At 42.9% G+C, this 19141-nt stretch overlaps 1 protein-coding gene across 3 annotated transcripts in view; it reads right to left on the bottom strand.

Annotated features, from left to right (window-relative positions):
* Positions 1 to 19141, bottom strand: part of ABLIM2 (actin binding LIM protein family member 2) — a 314107-nt gene that overhangs the window by 78392 nt on the left and 216574 nt on the right. For all 3 annotated transcript variants that reach the window (XM_075346854.1, XM_075346852.1, XM_075346853.1), the window contains exons 10-12: positions 17655 to 17801; positions 9605 to 9637; positions 3052 to 3172 (exon numbers count right to left, since the gene is read on the bottom strand). In XM_075346854.1, coding sequence (XP_075202969.1) covers positions 3052 to 3172; positions 9605 to 9637; positions 17655 to 17801 — 301 coding nt within the window. The remainder of the gene's footprint in view (positions 1 to 3051; positions 3173 to 9604; positions 9638 to 17654; positions 17802 to 19141) is intronic.

Genomic DNA, 19141 nt, shown 5'->3' with positions numbered 1-19141 from the left:
CTCCTGGTCCTACCCTGCCCCCACCACTGATTATCAACTTTTCAACAATATAAAGTGTACACAGAAAGCTTCCAATCAGTGGTGTGGGCGGGGTTACACAGGGCACAACATTCCAAGCTCTGTCAAATTTTAGTGTAACTACAGTACCCAGAAAACTAAGTGACACATCGCTGGAATTAGGGTCTCTGCCCCTACATCATGCTGCTGTCAGGTTACATAGCTAAAATCTGCAGACAGATTCCTTTTAAGTGAACAATACTGGAGCCACCTGGGACAGATACATTGGACATAAGGGACTGGGTACTAAACTGCACTAGTGTCACGCTGGGTACGGGGAAGTACCAAGCGAGTGGCGAAAGGTAAGGGAAGGGGACTCCCGCAATTAGGGAAAAGGAAGATGGTGACCCCTGACCAAACCTACTGCTGAGGGCAGAGCAAAGTACTTTAATGTGCAAGTGTGAGAAAAGGTCAAAGACTGCCCGCGCATGCTCACTATAGCACTTTGATCTTCCCTCAGCCAGACAGATCAAAGTGCACATGCGCTCCTGCGCAATGATGCAGGACGTGTCATGCACAGGGCTGAGAAGGAGGATGGCGATCGCACATGATGGAGGAGGCGCCGGACCGGAGAGCAGCGACACCCATCGGACCGATACGCCCCTAGGTGAGTATTATAAGTGTTTTTTTACATTATACAGCGTGGCCTGGGCTCTTATATACAGTATTCTAGAATGCTGTATATAAGGGATCACTGGTGGTGGCCGCAGCTTATAGTCACCAAATCTGGTGACAGGTTCCCTTTAACTGTGATTTTTATTTCAACGCGTTTTGTTCCAGAGGAAGGAGAGGGGTTTCTCTCTGATACGCGTTGAAATAAAAATCACTATTAATACTCTCTGGGCTTTTTTCATCTTCACGGCAGCGCGGCTTCTTCCTGTCTAGCCAACGGTCATTCTCCATGTGTTACCCAAGACATAGGGCTGTCTCGTGCCCACCGTTGTGCCTTTGTACTTTATCAGTTGACCAATACTATTTATAGGTAATTTCCTTGTAGTACGGCTACAAAGAAAACATGGCGCAACAAGGGATCATGATTTTTTGGGGATAATATTATACTAAATTGAGTAACAGAAAAAGAACAATCAGATTTTGCAATGATGAAAAATAAGCACCTGGATGATGGGTATATCATTTATATAGGTATCATAAAACATTTTAAAGGATTGACCAAAGTAGAAAAACAAAACTGATTTTGCATTAAAACAGCGCCACCCCTATCCACAGGTTGTGTGTGGTACTGACACAAATACAAAGTACCACAAGCCCACAGCAAGGGGCAGACTTCAACCTGATGAAGATGACTCCGCAATTCACTCACATCCATGCAAGAAGATGTTTGAGAAAGTGATATCCAAGGAGGATCTTAAGGTACTTTGCAAATCCAATGTGTATAATGAAAATGTCTTGAAGTTGGCAGCTAAAGTAACACATCTACGACTCTTTAGAACCAGAAGGTTTAGATATTTCATCAGAGTTACAAAGCAAACATATAATAAAGAAGACTGGGTATAGAAAATAATAATAAAAAGTGAAGTGAATATTAAGGATAATATAATATAGAATTTGCAGCTAATACGAAAGATGTAAAGAAAAAAAGAATGTAAAATATTAAGGATCCATGGAACCATTTCATATTGATGGAATATATTAAAATTAGGCACCAAAGGCATCAAAATGCTAACTGCGGCCCTGTCGATTCTAGACAAAAAGCCTGACGGCACTCCCAAAACTGCAATGTGAACAGGGGCATAACTGCGGCCCTGGGGATTCTAGTCACTCGGCCCCTATAGTGGCTTTTTGTCAGATCATGGTCTACAAAACAACGTCTATTTTGGAAAGTTTATTAGGCAGGTTCAAAGAAGTTTACAATATCTAATCTGTCATTAAATCTCTTCTATAAGAGGGACTCAATAAGGATTTTTAGAAGTTCACTGAGTTCCTCATGGGTGGGTTGAAGTGCACTTGACTCCTCCCTCATTTCTACATTCATTACATTACATGTAGCTTAAAGGGAATCTGTCACCAGATTTGTTCCCTATAATCTGCGGCCACCACCAGTGGGCTCTTATATGCAGCATTCCAGAATACTGTGTAGAACATAAAAAACACTTCTATTAAACTCACCTAGGGGGCGGTCCATCCAATGGGTGTCGCTGCTCTCCGATCTGGCGACTCCTCTCTCCAGTCTGACACCTTCTCTCTGTGGCGATCGCCGTCCTCCTTTTTCTGAAGTCCGTGTGCTTGACGCATCCTACGTCATGCACACTGGCTGGCATTGACGTCCTGCGCAGGCGTACAGTGATCTTCCCTGCTCAGGGCAGATCAAAGTATTGTAGTGCGGTGGTTTTTCACCTTTCCTCGCGCCTGCACATTACAGTAATTTGATCTGCCCTCAGCAGGACAGATCAAAATGCGCCTTTGCTGGACCGCAATATCGGCCTGTGTGAATGATGTAGGACACGTCATCCATACTGGCTGGATAGAAGGAGGACAGAGATCACAGCAGAGAGGAGGCACCAGACCAGAGAGCAGTGACACCCATTGGACCGGACCGCCCCCTAGATGAGTATTATATAAGTGTTTTTTATGTTATACAGAGTGGCCTGGGCTCTTATATACAGTATTCTGGAATGTTGTATATAAGAGCTCAGTGGTGGTGGCCGCAGCCTATAGTCGCCAAATCTGGTGACAGGTTCCCTTTAAGAGTCAGAACATGACTTTCCCACGTAATCCAGCACAAGGTGGGGGCAATATTATCCTCTACTACCGAGTTATCCTAATATACGAGCTATTTCTGCATTATTTACTTTGGAAACTGGCTTTATACCGAGAGTGCAGATGATCACTAGACTATAAATTTATACCTGTATATTGAGTTATCCTGTAATATTTTCTTCATTCCAATGGGCACTTGTGTTGTCTCTAATCTAAGCACTTTTAATGTATAGACGTGATACTCATGGAGACATAATGTCACAGGTGACTATTTACCTGTCCGGCTGTAGTGCTGGGGTGAGTGAGATGTTGGGGTGTACCGTCCGTAGCCAATGGATCCGGTGGAGCTCGGGCTGGATGCCCTGTACTGTTTTAATGACCGGTCATCCAGATCTCCCTTAAAAATAAAACATGGACATATTATTAGTACATTATATAGTACATCCAATCTAACTTGTCTTCTACCAAAACTGTACAAAACCAATATAAGAAAAAGTCCCCTGATATGAAATATGACTGTTCAGAACCATCAATATGAGAGGGAGAATTTGAGTACAAGCAATATGAAAATCGGGCTAGATGTGCACTGGGGGTGGGTCAATGTAGTTAGACAGTTTCTTCTAAAAGCACTGACACGCCCCCAGTGCACATCCAGCTCGATTTGCATAATGCTTCTACTCATGATTGGCTCATTGGAACTCTACAAAATAAGTATTATTTTTATTGAGGGACAAACGCCTATGCAGCCATACTGCAGTGAAGTATATCAATATGAGAATATCCGATATACTAGAGATATGGCCATTGATTGGAGAGCATCCTATGTACCGACACTTTCACTTATGACTATTGGTAAGGGAGCATCCTAAGTACTTACAGGAGCATGTTAACATTTTTCTAAAATTTGGTTGAATTATATCTATGGTAGACTTTGAGGGTACAATCTTGGTAATTGCCCAGAGCCCCCAATCCAAGAAGTCTGACATGGATGCAAGTAGAAAGTCATTACTTAGGTGCAATCTTACAGATTAACTATTGTAATATACCTTAGGCCAGTGTTTCCCAACTCCAGTACTCAAGGCTCACCAACAGTACATGTTTTCAGGATTTCCTTGGTATTGCACAGGTAATGATTCCAGCACCTCTGCAATGCTAAGGAAATCCTGAACACATACACCGTTGGTGGGGCTTGAGGACTGGAGTTGGGGAATCTTAAGGAGGTTGGGCAACCTTAGGTTATGGTCACACAACCAAACTGGAGTTGAAGAAACTTAGGGTGATTGGTGAGTTAGGGAATCTTAGGCTATGATCACGCAACCCAAGTGGATTTGGGGAACCTTAGGGAGGTTGGGGAGTTGTGGAACCTTAGGCTATGGTCGCATAACCCAAATGGAGTTGGGGAACTTTAGGGAGTTGGGGAATCTTAGGCTTTGATCACACAACCCAAGTGGAGTTGGGGAACCTTTGGGAGGTTGTGGAGTTGGGGAACCTTAGGCTATGGTCACACAACCCAAGGAGAGTTGGGGAACCTTAGAGAGGTTGGGGAGTTCGGGAACCTTAAGCTATGGTCACACAAACATATTTTGCTCCTTTCGAGAAAAAACAACCGATTATGCTACTCAGACTCTAATCTGAGATTGATCAGAAATGATCACAGTAAAGCCTGCTTTACAGGTTGCAATTAGTTGTACAATCGCATTTGCGATGTGACACGCCCAGGTTGCATACGGGATCTTATGAGATTACACGTAGGTCGTTCATTTGCTGTCACACGAGCGTTAGTAGTCTATGTTAAATTGATCAATTTTGTGTGCGATCCTTTAGATCATGTGTTCTGTGACGTATGCATTGGGCACCTTTTTTTTTTTTATTTATTGACTTGCCAAGCGTGTGTAATGTGTAGGCATGCGTTTTTACTATGTCATCTGCCATTCAGCTCTGCTACATGGCCGCTGACAGCAGCCACAGACAGCCATGTAGCAGAGCTGAATGGCCGATGACAGCAGACACAGACAGAGCCGCACTGTCAGAATGAACTCGGGTGAACTTCACCCGACTTCATTGTCATGCTGCGGCTCTGTCTGTGTCGCGCCCTGATTAGCGGTCACCTGTGAAGGGCTCACCGGTGACCGCTAAACTCCTGAGTAACTGAATTGAGCAGCCCTCTCTCATATACTCACCGATCCCTGATCACCGGCGCTGCACGGTTTTCTCACTGCTCTGGCGACGTTTACTGTTTTGAAAAAGCCGGCCGCCCATTAAACAATCTCGTATTCCCTGCTTTCCCCGCCCACCGGCGCCTATGATTGGTTACAGTGAGACACGCCCCCACGCTGAGTGACAGGTGTCACACTGCACCCAATCACAGCAGCCGGTGGGCGTGTCTATACTGTGTAGTGAAATAAATAATTAAATAATTAAAAAAAACGGCGTGCGGTCCCCCCAATTTTAAAACCAGCCAGATAAAGCCATACGGCAGAAGGCTGGTATTCTCAGGATGGGGAGCTCCACGTTATGGGGAGCACCCCAGCCTAACAATATCAGCCAACAGCCGCCCAGAATTGCCGCATACATTATATGCGACAGTTCTGGGACTGTACCCGGCTCTTCCCGATTTGTCCTGGTGCGTTGGCAAATCGGGGTAATAAGGAGTTATTGGCAACCCATAGCTGCCACTAAATCCTAGATTAATCATGTCAGGCGTCTCCCCGAGAAACCTTCCATGATTAATCTGTAAATTACAGTAAATAACACACACACACACACACACACGAAAAATCCTTTATTAGAAATAAAAAACACAAACATATACCCTGGTTAACCACTTTAATCAGCCCAAAAAAGCCCTTCATGTCCGGCGGAATCCAGGATGCTCCAGCGTCGCATCCAGCTCTGCTGCATGGAGGTTACCGGAGCTACAGAAGACACCGCCGCTCCTGTCAGCTCCACGCAGCAACTGAAGACAGCCGCGCGATCGGCTGAGCTGTCACTGAGGTTACCCGCTGTCAATGGATCCAGCGGTGGCCACGGGTAACCTCAGTGACAGCTCAGCTGATCGCGCTACTCACCGCCGCTCCTGTCACCTCCACGCAGCAACTGAGGTGAGTAGCGCGATCAGCTGAGCTGTCACTGAGGTTACCCGCGGCCACCGATGTATCCAGCGACAGCGGATAACCTCAGTGACAGCTCAGCTGATCGCGCGGCTCTCTTTAGTTGCTGCGTGGAGCTGACAGGAGCGGCGGTGTCTTCTGTAGCTCCGGTCACCTCCATGCAGCAGAGCTGGATGCGACGCTGGAGCATCCTGGAGTACGCCTGACATGGAGGGCTTTTTTGGGCTGATTAAAGTGGTTAACCAGGGTATTTGTTTGTGTTTTTTATTTCTAATAAAGGATTTTTTCGGGTGTGTGTGTTTATTTACTGTAATTTACAGATTAATCATGGAAGGTTTCTCGGGGAGACGCCTGACATGATTAATCTAGGACTTATTGGCAGCTATGGGCTGCCAATAACTCCTTATTACCCCGATTTGCCAACGCACCAGGGCAAATCGGGAAGAGCCGGGTACAGTCCCAGAACTGTCGCATATAATGTATGCGGCAATTCTGGGCAGCTGTTGGCTGATATTGTTAGGCTGGGGGGCTCCCCATAACGTGGAGCTCCCCATCCTGAGAATACCAGCCTTCTGCCGTATGGCTTTATCTGGCTGGTTTTAAAATTGGGGGGGACCGCACGCCTTTTTTTTTAACTATTTAATTATTTATTTCACTACACAGTATAGACACGCCCATCGGCTGCTATGATTGGGTGCAGTGTGACACCTGTCACTCAGCGTGGGGGCGTGTCTCACTGTAACCAATCATAGGCGCCGGAGGGCGGGGAAAGCAGGGAGTACGAGATTGTTTAATGGGCGGCCGGCTTTTTCAAAACAGTAAAAGCCGCCGGAGCAGTGTGAATGCCGTGCAGCGCCGCGCCGGGGATCGGTGAGTATGAGAGAGGGGGATAGACTGACATGGACAGAGAGAGGGACAGAGATAGTGACCGACTGACAGAGATTAGTGAATGACAGATATTGTGAGGCGCTTAAGAATGCAGCTTTTCAGCTGCGCTCTGAAGCGGACCTTTTTTAAGCTGCGGTGCAGAGCGCACACCTGCGCACATAGCCTCAGACACCAAAATCGTATGAGGGATGTCACACGTTTCAATTGACTAGGTTCGTGCAACAAAACGCTCAATTCTAGACAAAGATACGATGTGTTTGCGATCAACGGTTTTGCGTTCAATCCTGATCGCACGTAGCTGTCACACGCAGATACCTCACAAACGATGCCGGATGTGCGTCACTTACAACTTGACCCCAACGACGGATTGTGAGATATATTGAAGCGTGTGTAGCGGGCTTTAGATTTGTTTTTCTCGGATGTGGAGAAGATAGACAAGAAAATTCTCCATCTTCTCCATGCTGTCAGTACGTGGAAATGGGGCCACACTCAGATAACATCAGAGGACAGTCTGATTTTTCCATGGATCCATAGACAGGGGTCTCTAGTTCTTCCTCTTATCACATTTACCTATGGGGCCCAATGCACAATAAACATATGAAGGTCAAACAATGGTATTTCTCCTGAATCTCACACACATAGGACTGCTCCTTTGCTCTCTGCGAGGGGAGAAGGTGGCATCAACTAAGTCTAGACGAAAGATAGTTTAATCATAATCACAGACGCAGATTCTTTACTGTAAAGGGGGCTTTACATGCTACGATATCGTTAATGTTTTGTCGTAGGGGTGAAGTTGTTAGTGATGCACATCCGGCGTCATTAATGATATCGCAGCGTGTGACACTGACCAGTGACCTTAAGCGACCTCAAAAATGGTGAAAATCGTTCACCATGGAGAGGTCGTCCCAAACTCAAAAATCGGTAAGGGTTGTTTATCCAGGTGGTTCATCGCTCATGCGGCAGCACACATTGCTGTGTGTGACACCACAGGAGCGAGGAACGCCTTACCTGCCGCCGGCCCCAATGCGGAAGGAAGGAGGTGGGTGGGATGTTACGTCCTGCTCATCTCCGCCCCTCCGCTTTGATTGGCCGGCCGCTTAGTGACGTTGCGGTGACGTCGCTGTGATGCCGTACGTCCCTCCCCCTTGAAGGAGGGATTGTTTGGCAGTCACAGCAACGATGACGACCAGGTAAGTATGTGTGACGCTGCCGTAGCGATAATGTTCGCTACGGCAGCGATCACAAACAATCGCATGCGCGACGGGGGCGGGTACTTACACGCTCGCTATCGCTACAAATTGCTAGCGATATCGCTACCGTGTAAAGCCCCCTTTAGAGTAGTGAGGCTATAGAACTCTCTGCCACGTGGTGTTGTAATGGTTGATTTATTACTAAAATGAAAGAAAAATATAATATTACTGGCTATGGACGCTAGATTGTGTGATGGGACGATGATCCAGGGAACTAGTCAAAGTGGAGTTGAGAAGGAATTTTTCCCCTAATATGGCGCTTACTGCCTGCCCCATGGAGTTTTTTGCCTTCCTCAGATCAACATGTATGGGTTGAACTAAAGGGACTTAAGGTTTATATTGCATTGCTCTGCTTGTACATAAATCTGTTAGCGGCTTCCATTTGAATAATTGAAAAACATGATTCAGACGTGCCACCAATAGAGCCATTAACATCTATGAGGCATATTGAGTCCAAAATATGAAACTTTGTCTGGAAGAAACCCTAATGAACAACACTTGTGTCTGGATAAATAAAAAGATGGACACAGCGAAAAAGGAGGCTGTGACATGGATACTTTTACAAACTTCGCCGGTTGTTATGGTGGTGTTGGGTTCTGTTGAGGCTACTGATTCTTATACTATGTCCGATAACTTTTCTTGTGTTTGTGATCAACGCAGGCAGAAACGGGGGGCATAGACATGCAGAGTAGTAGTTCATAGACAAGCTAGCAAGAGTTAATCTCTGCTAGTCTGCTTGTTAGTCTCCTTTGATCACATGTTGTTGGGGAAGCCAATCACATCTACTCCCCTCCTATATATACTGACCAGATCCTTCCACCTATGCCACCTATAGGTCATCTTAGCTGGTTTGGTGGAGTGTTGTGATATAGACTATCTGGTGATTGTTATACTTGTTGCTGAGTGTGGTTGTGGAATTTACCCTTGTTGGCTTTTTGTTGTTACCTTTCTGCTCTTGCTTGACTCCTGAGTCTCTCATTGTCTATTCCTCAGAGTTTTGGTTTTCCCTTGTCTGTCTTTATCTGTTTTCCATCACACTCCTTCCCCGTCCTTCCCTGGTGGGAGGGGATTATCTGAGTAGTACTGCTCAGGAACATAGCCAGGCATGGGACTCAGGCATCTCTACTATCAGGAGTATCCCTGAGGTTAGGAATAGCCTAAGGTTCCCTAGCGTGGGGGACAACATAGGAGCTCCTGTCCCCCAATATCACAGTCATCTCATGATAGAGGCCAAGCAGAGACCTATGATCCACATTTTGGACTCAGATTGCCTCACTGTAGTCAATGGCTCCATTGGAGGCACATCTGAATTATGTTTTACCCAATACACAGTAATGAGCGGGTAAAGAAACACAATCTGATTCCGGTTTGAAACTGGTAAGTAAAGAGCCCAACTCCTCGATCGGACACCTATAGACACTTTCATATCTCTCTTTTTGGGTCTTACAGATTATATTTTACAAAGCATATACATGAAAAAAAAAACATCATGAAAAATCAGCAATGAAATGTATGAAAATAACAGAGAAAAAACACAAAAAATGATATTTTCAAATATAAACTACAGCCATGGTCAATTACCTCTGTAGGTGTAGGGGAGAGCAACTGAGGTGACTGCAAATAGCAACAAAAATAGGAAATTAGTGAAAGGATCCATGCAAGTGACTAATGGAAGTAAGAGGGGTTAGCATCCATGTATTGCAAAGCATTCACAGGCAATAAACACTACGTCCATGTAATAATATCCAGCCAGTAAAATAAAACCTTATTTCCAAGAATGTAAGATGACTAGAAGGAACAGGGAGCTAAATCTTCATTGTTTATGTCATGCTTGGCTCATATCCTGTATTTAATGATAAAATGCTGTAGAAATGGGTGGAGATGACAGCAGAATCACAGCTCATGGGGTTTATGTAACATCTGGACCAGTGAAAAAAACTAATTTTACTACAAATTGCACAACTAAAGCTGCTAATGACCACGAAATGCTGCAATTTGTGGTAAAATCAATGGTGTTTTTTTTTACCATGCTTTTTGGTCATGTGGATGAAAAGTGTGGCCCATCTGCCACGTGAGAATAAACACTGGAGAATTGTTCTTCATATTAGGTCACATGGATTAGGCAAGGTTTTTACCTCAATATTTGTAGCCAAAACCACAAGTGGAACAATCAAAGGAAACGTATAATAGAAACATGGGCTCCACTTCTGTATTTATCACCCACTCCTGGTTTTGGCTACAAATACTGAGGTAAAAAACTCACCAAATACTCAGCATGTACACGTGGCTTTATAGAAATCTGCCCACTCTGCTTCTTTTTTAGGCCCGTTGAGTATTTGGTGAGTTTTTTTTCCTCAGTATTTGTAGCCAAAATCAGGAGTGGAACAATCAGAGGAAAAGTATAATAGAAACAAGGGCATGATTTCTGTATTATCACCCTCTCCTGGTTTGGCTACAATTACTGAGGTAAAAAAACTCACCAAATACTCAACGTGTGCACGTGGCCTTATACAAATCTGCCTACTGTGCTTCTTTTTTAGGCCACATTGGGTATTTGGTGAGTTTTTTATCTCAGTATTTGTAGCCAAAACCAGAAGTGGGTGATAAATACAGAAGTGGTGCCCGTGTTTCTATTATACTTTTCCTCTGCTTGTTCACCCTCCTGGTTTTCCTTACAAATACTGAGGTAAAAAAACTCACCAAATACTCAACGTGGCCTAAACAAGAAGCACAGTGGGCACATTTCTATAAAGCCACGTGCACATGTTGAGTATTTGGTGAGTTTTTTACCTCAGTATTTGTAAGAAAAACCAAGAGTGGAACAATCAGAGGAAAAGTAACATAGAAACATGGGCACGACTGCTGTATTTATCACCATCTCCTGGTTTTGGCTACAAATACTGAGGTAAAATACTGACCAAATACTCAGCATGTGCACATGGCCATATGGGGATTGTATTGAATTAGAAAAAAAGTAAAAAGTCAGCTTTTTTTCTTAGGCTACATGCGCACGCTGCTTTTTTTCCTGCTTTTTTGCTGCTTTTTTGGCTGCAGTTTTGTTGTCAGAACTTTCTGACATTTGACTTCCCAGCAAAGTCTATGAGAAGTCAGATTTGTCATGCGCACGTTGCAGTTTATTTGTCAGCGTTTTATTTGTCAAAGGTTTGTGACAAATAAAATGCAGCATGTTCATTCTTCCTGCGTTTTTGTCAACATTTGTCACAAAAACGCAGCAAAAACGCAGGGTGTGAAAAACACACCGAAAACGCACCGAAAACGCACCAAAAACGAACCTAAAATTACATGCGTTTTTTGTGACATTTCCAGGCTCTCTCTGACAAGGTGCAGTTTTGGCTGCATTTTGGCTGCAGTTTTGGCTGCAGTTTGTGAACACAAAAAGATGCAGCGTGCGCATGTAGCCTTAGAAGCAGTGCCGCTCTTGTCCATGGATTGGCAAGGATGAAATTTGTGGTAAATCCACAAAAAAAAACCTGCTGCAAATTACAGATGTAATCATGAATTTTGTAAATATATTTCATGCCTAAACCTTGATTTAAAAAAAAGGGTCAGAAGCAGCGCCACTCTCATCCATGAGCTGTAAGCAGGGCTGAGCTGCAGAACGTTGATGGCATTTTTGGGGTGCATCATGCTCTGGATATGGAATTTTGGAGTGTTTTTTCCTTAGGCGTTTCTGTAGGACTCCCCCTTCCCCCAAAAATATGTGAGAGAAAATAAAACAATGGCACCAAAAGCATGTTGTAAAAATGCTATGAAATATGCTTCATATTCATGTTTTTTTTTATTAGAGAGGTTGTCCACTACTTTTACATTGATGATGTATCCTTAAGATAGGTCATCGATGTCTGATCAGCCGGGGTCCGACACCTGATCAGCTGTTCTTAGTGCCGATGGTGACAGCACGCAGCCGGAAATGCTTAGTTCCGGATCTGCCCCGTTTTCTGGTAGCAGCAAAAGCCAGGTACTGCACATCCTATTGATTTGAATGGCAGCAGAAGGTGGCCGGAAATGCTCAGTTCTGGAGCTTCCCCATCTTCTAATAATGGCTGCGGCTGGGTAACGCACATTTGCCTCCCATTCAAATCAATGGGATATGCAGTATCTGTCGGCACCCACTATTACAACATGGGGCAGCTCCGGAACTGAGCATTTCTGGCTGCCTGCTGGCATTGGTGGCACCAAGAACAACTGATCGGCAGGAGTTTTGTGCCGATCAGACATTGATGACTATCCTAAGGAAAGACATTTAAAGTATTGGACAATTCCTTTAAGCATTTCATCACACTGCATGATGACCTATCAGCTCTCCTAATAAAGCTGAATTCCCCATTAAATAGTAATTCAGGAGCATGGTTTCCTAAAATTCTACAGTGCATCATTCCTTTGTAATTCTTCCTAAAAATCTATGAATAAATTAGCAAATTATGCTTTCACACGCCATGGCCACCTGCAGTAGGAAATGATAACACAACTTTGAGAGTAACTCCTTGCAAAGTAATGCAGTTTTACAGTCACTTGTGGCCCCAGTTGGGCGTAGTTGGTGGCCGCAGCCGGCAGCCACACCGTAGAATGGCATTCTCAATGTTCCCCTTGTATACAGGGTGTGTCCCTCCGCCATCAGAGACATTCAGCACTGATTTGTCTGTTTAGACAAAGGGAATTGTAACACCCAGTAGTCCATTTATTTATACCTGTTCAATTGGAATAATGGAGGAACAGCACAATACTAACCTATAAATAGAGTCATGAATCCACGAATATAAATAATCAATTGAATTTATTAAGCATACATCATGAAAATACAGGATACTAAAAAGAATGAGGAACATGGTGCTCAGTAAGGATAACAAGTAAGGAGAACACAGCATTGGAGATCAAAATAAATACAGGGTGGGTGTAAAGTGCATGTGCATAATAGCAGCAAAAAGTACCCGGTTCAAAGCCTAGAACCTACCGCTGAACATAAGGGCATAAGGTGCATGTGCAAAATAGCAGCTTAGGTACTGAGCTCACAAGAGTAACACTCACCCATAATACCCTGGATTCTGCAAGGCTGTGTATCTCCAAGACCCCTACGCGCGTTTCACGTGGGCTTCTTGGAAGGCGTATGTATGCTTAATAAATCCAATTGATTATTTATATAGGTGGATTCATGACTTTTTCTATTTATAGGTTAGTATTGCATTTGAGTCACCACCTATTATTTTCTACAGTCCTTTGCCTGGATCTACATTGTAGGTCAATCCTACGGCCCCGTCCTTCTCTTGCTGTTTAGATGTTGTTGACATACAGAGAAACAGCACAATGTAGAGTTTTAAGAACTCACTCCTCACTTTTAAAATGTGTAACAATGGAAGATGAACCATGAAAAATAATGTTCTGGGTGCGGGCAGATTTGCTCTGTAGATAACATATTGGACCCCTGCGCTCAGTGCTGGCACGGTATTTCTGCAGATGTGCATTTATAGATTATTGCACTTGGCTGCCTACTATCTGGATATAGCACAGCACGGCTGTGGGGTTTGACTCCTTGTGTGTTTTATGTTAAATAATATTTTTGCAAAAAACAATGATCTTGTGTATGTTGCTGAGTAGAACTCTCCTTGGCCTGAGTGCCCAGAAATACATAAATCACGGCTGTCACAACTATGGATATTGATTTAAGGAATCTCAATAAAGCAGTACTGGCAAAAAATATCACCGCAATGTGTGGGATTAAAAGGGTTTTTCAGTTAAAAAATATCTTACTCATCTAAATGTATACAATTTACTAATATATTATTATTATTATTTCCAAAAGGTGCCTGATGTTGAAAGGTAACCTGTTCGCATGTATTTATGTATGGAAGTGGAGGTATGGCTGCGAAGGTGGTTGTTCCTCAAAAATAAAGAAATCTTTCTTGTAAAGATCCGATATGTCAGTCATGAGAACTTTAGAGTCAAAGTTATATGCAAATCAGGCTGGAAGTGCACTGGGGCGTGTCACTGTTCTAGGATGACGCTAAGTGCTTTGACACGCCCCCAGTGCACATCCAGCCTGATTTGCATATGATCTACTGTAAAATTCCCATAATTGGCTTGCCAGATCTCTACAAAAAAAGGTATCATTTTTATTAGGGAATAAGGACCTACACGGCCATATAACAATGAATATTAGCCTCAGTCTCAGGTCCCATCAGCTCCTCCTTCCCTTTGTGCTCTCAAAGTGTCATCCATTGCGTATGAAATGGGCTGGATGACCCACTCCACTCATACCTATAAATAAGTCATCCCCTTCTCTGTCATGGCAGAGGCATAGACTTTAAGGGAGATTACTTAGCTATTGAATACATCAGTCAACCAGCCCCTTTGACACACAGCACCGATCATGTCCAGAAGCTTCTTTGTGTAGGGCATAAAGCAGAAATTGAGCTTTTGGTACCAGGACTGAGAAACTATTCCTAGTCTCTACATGGCGCTTATCCAAAGAGGGCATAAGCAGGAGAAAAAACTTTGAACATAGACTATAAACGTGTTGTGTAAAGTGGCTCATAGTGACTTAGGCTATATCCGCACGTTGCGTCGGAGTACCTGCAGTTTATTCTGCACATTTTCCTTCCCTTGGTTTTTGACCAAATGGCTTTTGACCATTTTTTAGCGCTAAAAACGCATGCGTTTTTACCGCGTTTTTAGTGCGTTTTTAGCGCTTTTTACCTGCGTTTTCACCTGCGTTTCTGCAGATGCGTTTTTGAGATGAAGACACTGAGAAATAAAGTTGAATTAGTCAAAAAGAATGAAAAAGGAGAAAAAAAGTATAAAATTAACTTTTAATAAAACGATATGGGAAATTATCATTTTTAATGAAAAAATAGTGGTTATGCACATTCTATCTGAAAAATAGGTAAAGTTTCTAATTTTTTAACATTCAAATTTTCGGTTATTGTGTGTGTGTAAAGGAACATTAGAACCCATTAAATTATGTCCAGAAAAGCATGCGTTTTTGGAGCCAAAAACGCAGTGGAAAAGCAGGTAAAAAGCATGAAAAACGCAGGAATTGTGATTTTGGTTGCTTTTTGCCATTTCTCATTGACTCCAATGCTAAGGAAACGCAGCAGAAATGGCAAAAACAACTGACATGCTGCTTCTTTTTCAGCATGGTTTTTGACCACAAATATGCAAATGAAACGCTGCAGAAAAAAAAGCAAAGTGCAGACAGGATTTCAGCTTTTCCCATAGACTTTGCTGGAAAACAAAAACGCATGCGTTTTGGCACAAAAACGCTGCAGCTAAAAACGCTGCAGAAACGCGGGAAAAAACGCAACGTGCGAACATAGCCTTAGAGAGGTTTTCCCACCAACAAAGTGTCGGCATGGGAGTTTTACTCATTTTGTTGTTTAAAAGGGTTTTCCCATGAACAAAATTAATTTTAAAGTTCATTTTAATCAATAGATCTTAGAATAATGATAAGTTCCACCATTGGATGTGTTTAAAAAAATGTCCCTGTGCTGAGATAATCTTATATATGTGCGCCTGCTGTGTACTGTGTAATGGCTGTGTCTGATTGTACAAGGACATGGTCTGATCATACCACAGCTCCTGGGAAGGGGAGGATGGAAAAGAGCATACAGACATTACAGCGGGGGATCACCAATAATTCTTTCTTTGAGTTAAAATATTTTTTTAAAAAAGCTAGCAGGGAAATGTTTTACCTCACAAAAAGAATAATTTGCGATCCCGTGCTATAATATCTGTATACTTTTTTACTTCCTCCCCTGCACAGAAGATGTGGTATGATCAGACTATGTTCCTGTACGGTCAGACACGGCCATTACACAGTACACAGCAGGAGCACATATATAAGATTATCTCAGCACAGGAACATTTTTTTTTAAACACATCCAATTGTGGAAATTATTATTATTCCAAGATTTATTGATTAAAATGGACTTTAAAAGTAATTTTGTTCATGGGAAAACCCCTTAAGCAACAAAATGAGTAAAACTCCCATGCTGAGTTTTCCCTGGTCCTTATATGGTTTATTTTTAAAGATCTCCTGGGATTACAAAGCATGTCAATATCTAATGGCGCTAATGAATCTCTGGTAGTACACTGCTGTAGTCACTGTAGCAATAATAAAATGCATACAGCTGCACACTGAAAAGCCAAAAAATTACAAGGGAAAATATGGCACTGCATTACTGCAAAAGAGAGATATTTAGTTTATGTATTGGCCAATGCATATAAGCTCGGAAACCAACAACAAGGTATATCTGTAATCCGGGAACCTAACTTAAATGCCACTATCTAGGTTAAAAACATCCATATCTGGGCAAAATGCCACTATTTGGACTACAAACCTCCATGTATGGGCAGCTAGGCTCCTGCTATAATGGTTATGAACACAGCCTGGTTTATAGGGCGGAGTGCTCAGTCAGAAAGAGACTCACTACAAATATCCAAAAAACTGACCCGCACATCCAACAAATGTCAGCAGGTGCTAGCCGAAAAAACATAGTAACTATAAAATGCATACAGCTGCACACTGAAAAAAGCCAAAAATGTACAAGGGAAAACATGGCACTGCATTACTGCAAAAGAGAGATATTTAGTTTATGTATTGGCCAATGCATGTAAGCCCGGAGACCAACGGTAAGGTATATCTCTGTAATCCGGGAACCTAACTTAAATACCACTATCTAGTTTTTGGCTTTTAAGTGTCCAGCTGTATGCATTTTATAGTTACTATGTTTTTTCGGCTAGCACCTGTTCACAATTGTTGGATGTGCAGGTTAGTTTTTTGGATATTTGTAGTGAGTCTCTTTCTCATTGAGCATTCCGCCCTATAAACCAGGCTGTGTTCATAACCATTATAGCAGGAGCCTAGCTGCCCATACATGGAGGTTTGTAGTCCAAATTGTGGCATTTTGCCAAGACACGGATGTTTTTAACCTAGATAGTGGCATTTAAGTTAGGTTCCCGGATTACAGATATACCTTGCCGTTGGTTTCCGGGCTTACATGCATTGGCCAATACAAAAACTAAATATCTCTCTTTTGCAGTAATACAGTGCCATATTTTCCCTTGTACATTTTTGTCTTTTCAGTGTGCAGCTGTATGCATTTTATAGTTACTATGTTTTTTTGGCTAGCACCTGTGAACATTTGTTGCATGTGTGGGTCAGTTTTTTGGATATTTGTAGTCACCGTAGCAGACAGTGATTGGTTGCAGCAGCCACGTGTTACATTGGTGGAACCAGATGAACAGAGAGCAGTGGGGAACCAGAAAAGCCCTAACTCAGAAGTGGCAGATTAATGGTATATGGAGTCTAACTCATTGTATTAATTAAGACTCTTATAAATGATTTCTAACAAAATAATGTGAATTATGGGGCTGGAGAACCCCTTATAAAATATTTTTGTTCACTTTACTGACTTGCTCAACCTCATTACTGATGTCTAACAATGAAAAACTAAGGCATGTCAATCTCGTACAGAGTGGTATAATATTCCCCTCCATCTTTGGCATACATTATTACTCTACTGGGGGTTTTTCTTATAAGGAAATGCTTTGGCAAGTGGTGGGGTTCTCAGATTTACATTTTAACAACATGGTGTAAATAATCCAATTCCAGTACCTCCCCATAACTATGCCTGTCGTCTGTCGAGTAACTGATGTACGGAGAATAGGAGATCATGTCTGGACGGTCAATGTTATAGATGGCTTTATCTTTAGGAAGAGCCGCCAAATCCTTGTAGTCAATAATCTCATCTCCAAGTTTTGCCTAAGAAAGAAAGGAAAGAAAGAGCTGAAAGACAGGTGAGAATGGAAAACAGGACAGGTAAAAACATGAAACAAAGGCAAGAGGGTAACTTAAAGGGAATATAGAGTAGTAAGAGCTAAAGGACATAACTAGTGATGATTGAGCACTACCATGCTCAAGTACTCGTAACTAGTGATGAGCGGGCACTACCATGCTCGGGTGCTCTGTACTCGTAACTAGTGATGAGTGAGCACTACCATGCTCAGGTGCTCGGTACTCGTAACAAGTAATGATTGAGCACTACCATGCTCGGTACTCGTAACGAACAGTTAGATGCTCTGACGGTCTTGACTCGTTTACCAAGTATAATGGAAGTCAATGGGAACTCAAGCACTTTTCCTGAAGATCTTCCATTATTCTCAGTACAAGTCCAAGCGTCTGGCTGCTAGTTACGAGTACCGAGCATGGTAGTATCCGCTCATCACTAGTTACCAGTACCAAGCACCCAAGCATGGTAGTGCTCGCTCCTCACTAGTTATGAGCACAGACCACCCGTGCATGGTAGTGCTCACTCATCACTAGTTACGAGTACTGAGCACCTGAGCATGGTAGTGCCCGCTCATCACTAGTTACGAGTACCGAGCAACCGAGCATGGTAGTGCTCACTCATCACTAGCTTCGAGTACTGAGCCCCTGAGCACGGTAGAGACCGCTCATCACTACATATAATTACTAGATAAAAAGTGGCTAAAGGCACAGTCCATCCAAATTATAAGTCCCAGAAAACAACTCTGTAATTGACGCTTTCATAACTAAATGACATTGGCGTATGTATATATACAGTGCCTACAAGTAGTATTCAACCCCCTGCAGATTTAGCAGGTTTGATAAGATGCAAATAAGTTAGAGCTTGCAAACTTCAAACAAGAGCAGGATTTATTAACAGATGCATAAATCTTACAAACCAACAAGTTATGTTGCTCAGTTAAATTTTAATACATTTTCAACATAAAAGTGTGGGTCAATTATTATTCAACCCCTAGGTTTAATATTTTGTGGAATAACCCTTGTTTGCAATTACAGCTAATAATCGTCTTTTATAAGACCTGATCAGGCCGCCACAGGTCTCTGGAGTTATCTTGGCCCACTCCTCCATGCAGATCTTCTCCAAGTTATCTAGGTTCTTTGGGTGTCTCATGTGGACTTTAATCTTGAGCTCCTTCCACAAGTTTTCAATTGGGTTAAGGTCAGGAGACTGACTAGGCCACTGCAACACCTTGATTTTTTCCCTCTTGAACCAGGCCTTGGTTTTCTTGGCTGTGTGCTTTGGGTCGTTGTCTTGTTGGAAGATGAAATGACGA

The sequence above is a fragment of the Anomaloglossus baeobatrachus genome, chromosome 1 (assembly GCF_048569485.1).
Source record: "Anomaloglossus baeobatrachus isolate aAnoBae1 chromosome 1, aAnoBae1.hap1, whole genome shotgun sequence".
In the NCBI taxonomy this organism is placed as follows: domain Eukaryota; kingdom Metazoa; phylum Chordata; class Amphibia; order Anura; family Aromobatidae; genus Anomaloglossus; species Anomaloglossus baeobatrachus.
This window is presented reverse-complemented; position numbering and strand designations above follow the sequence as displayed.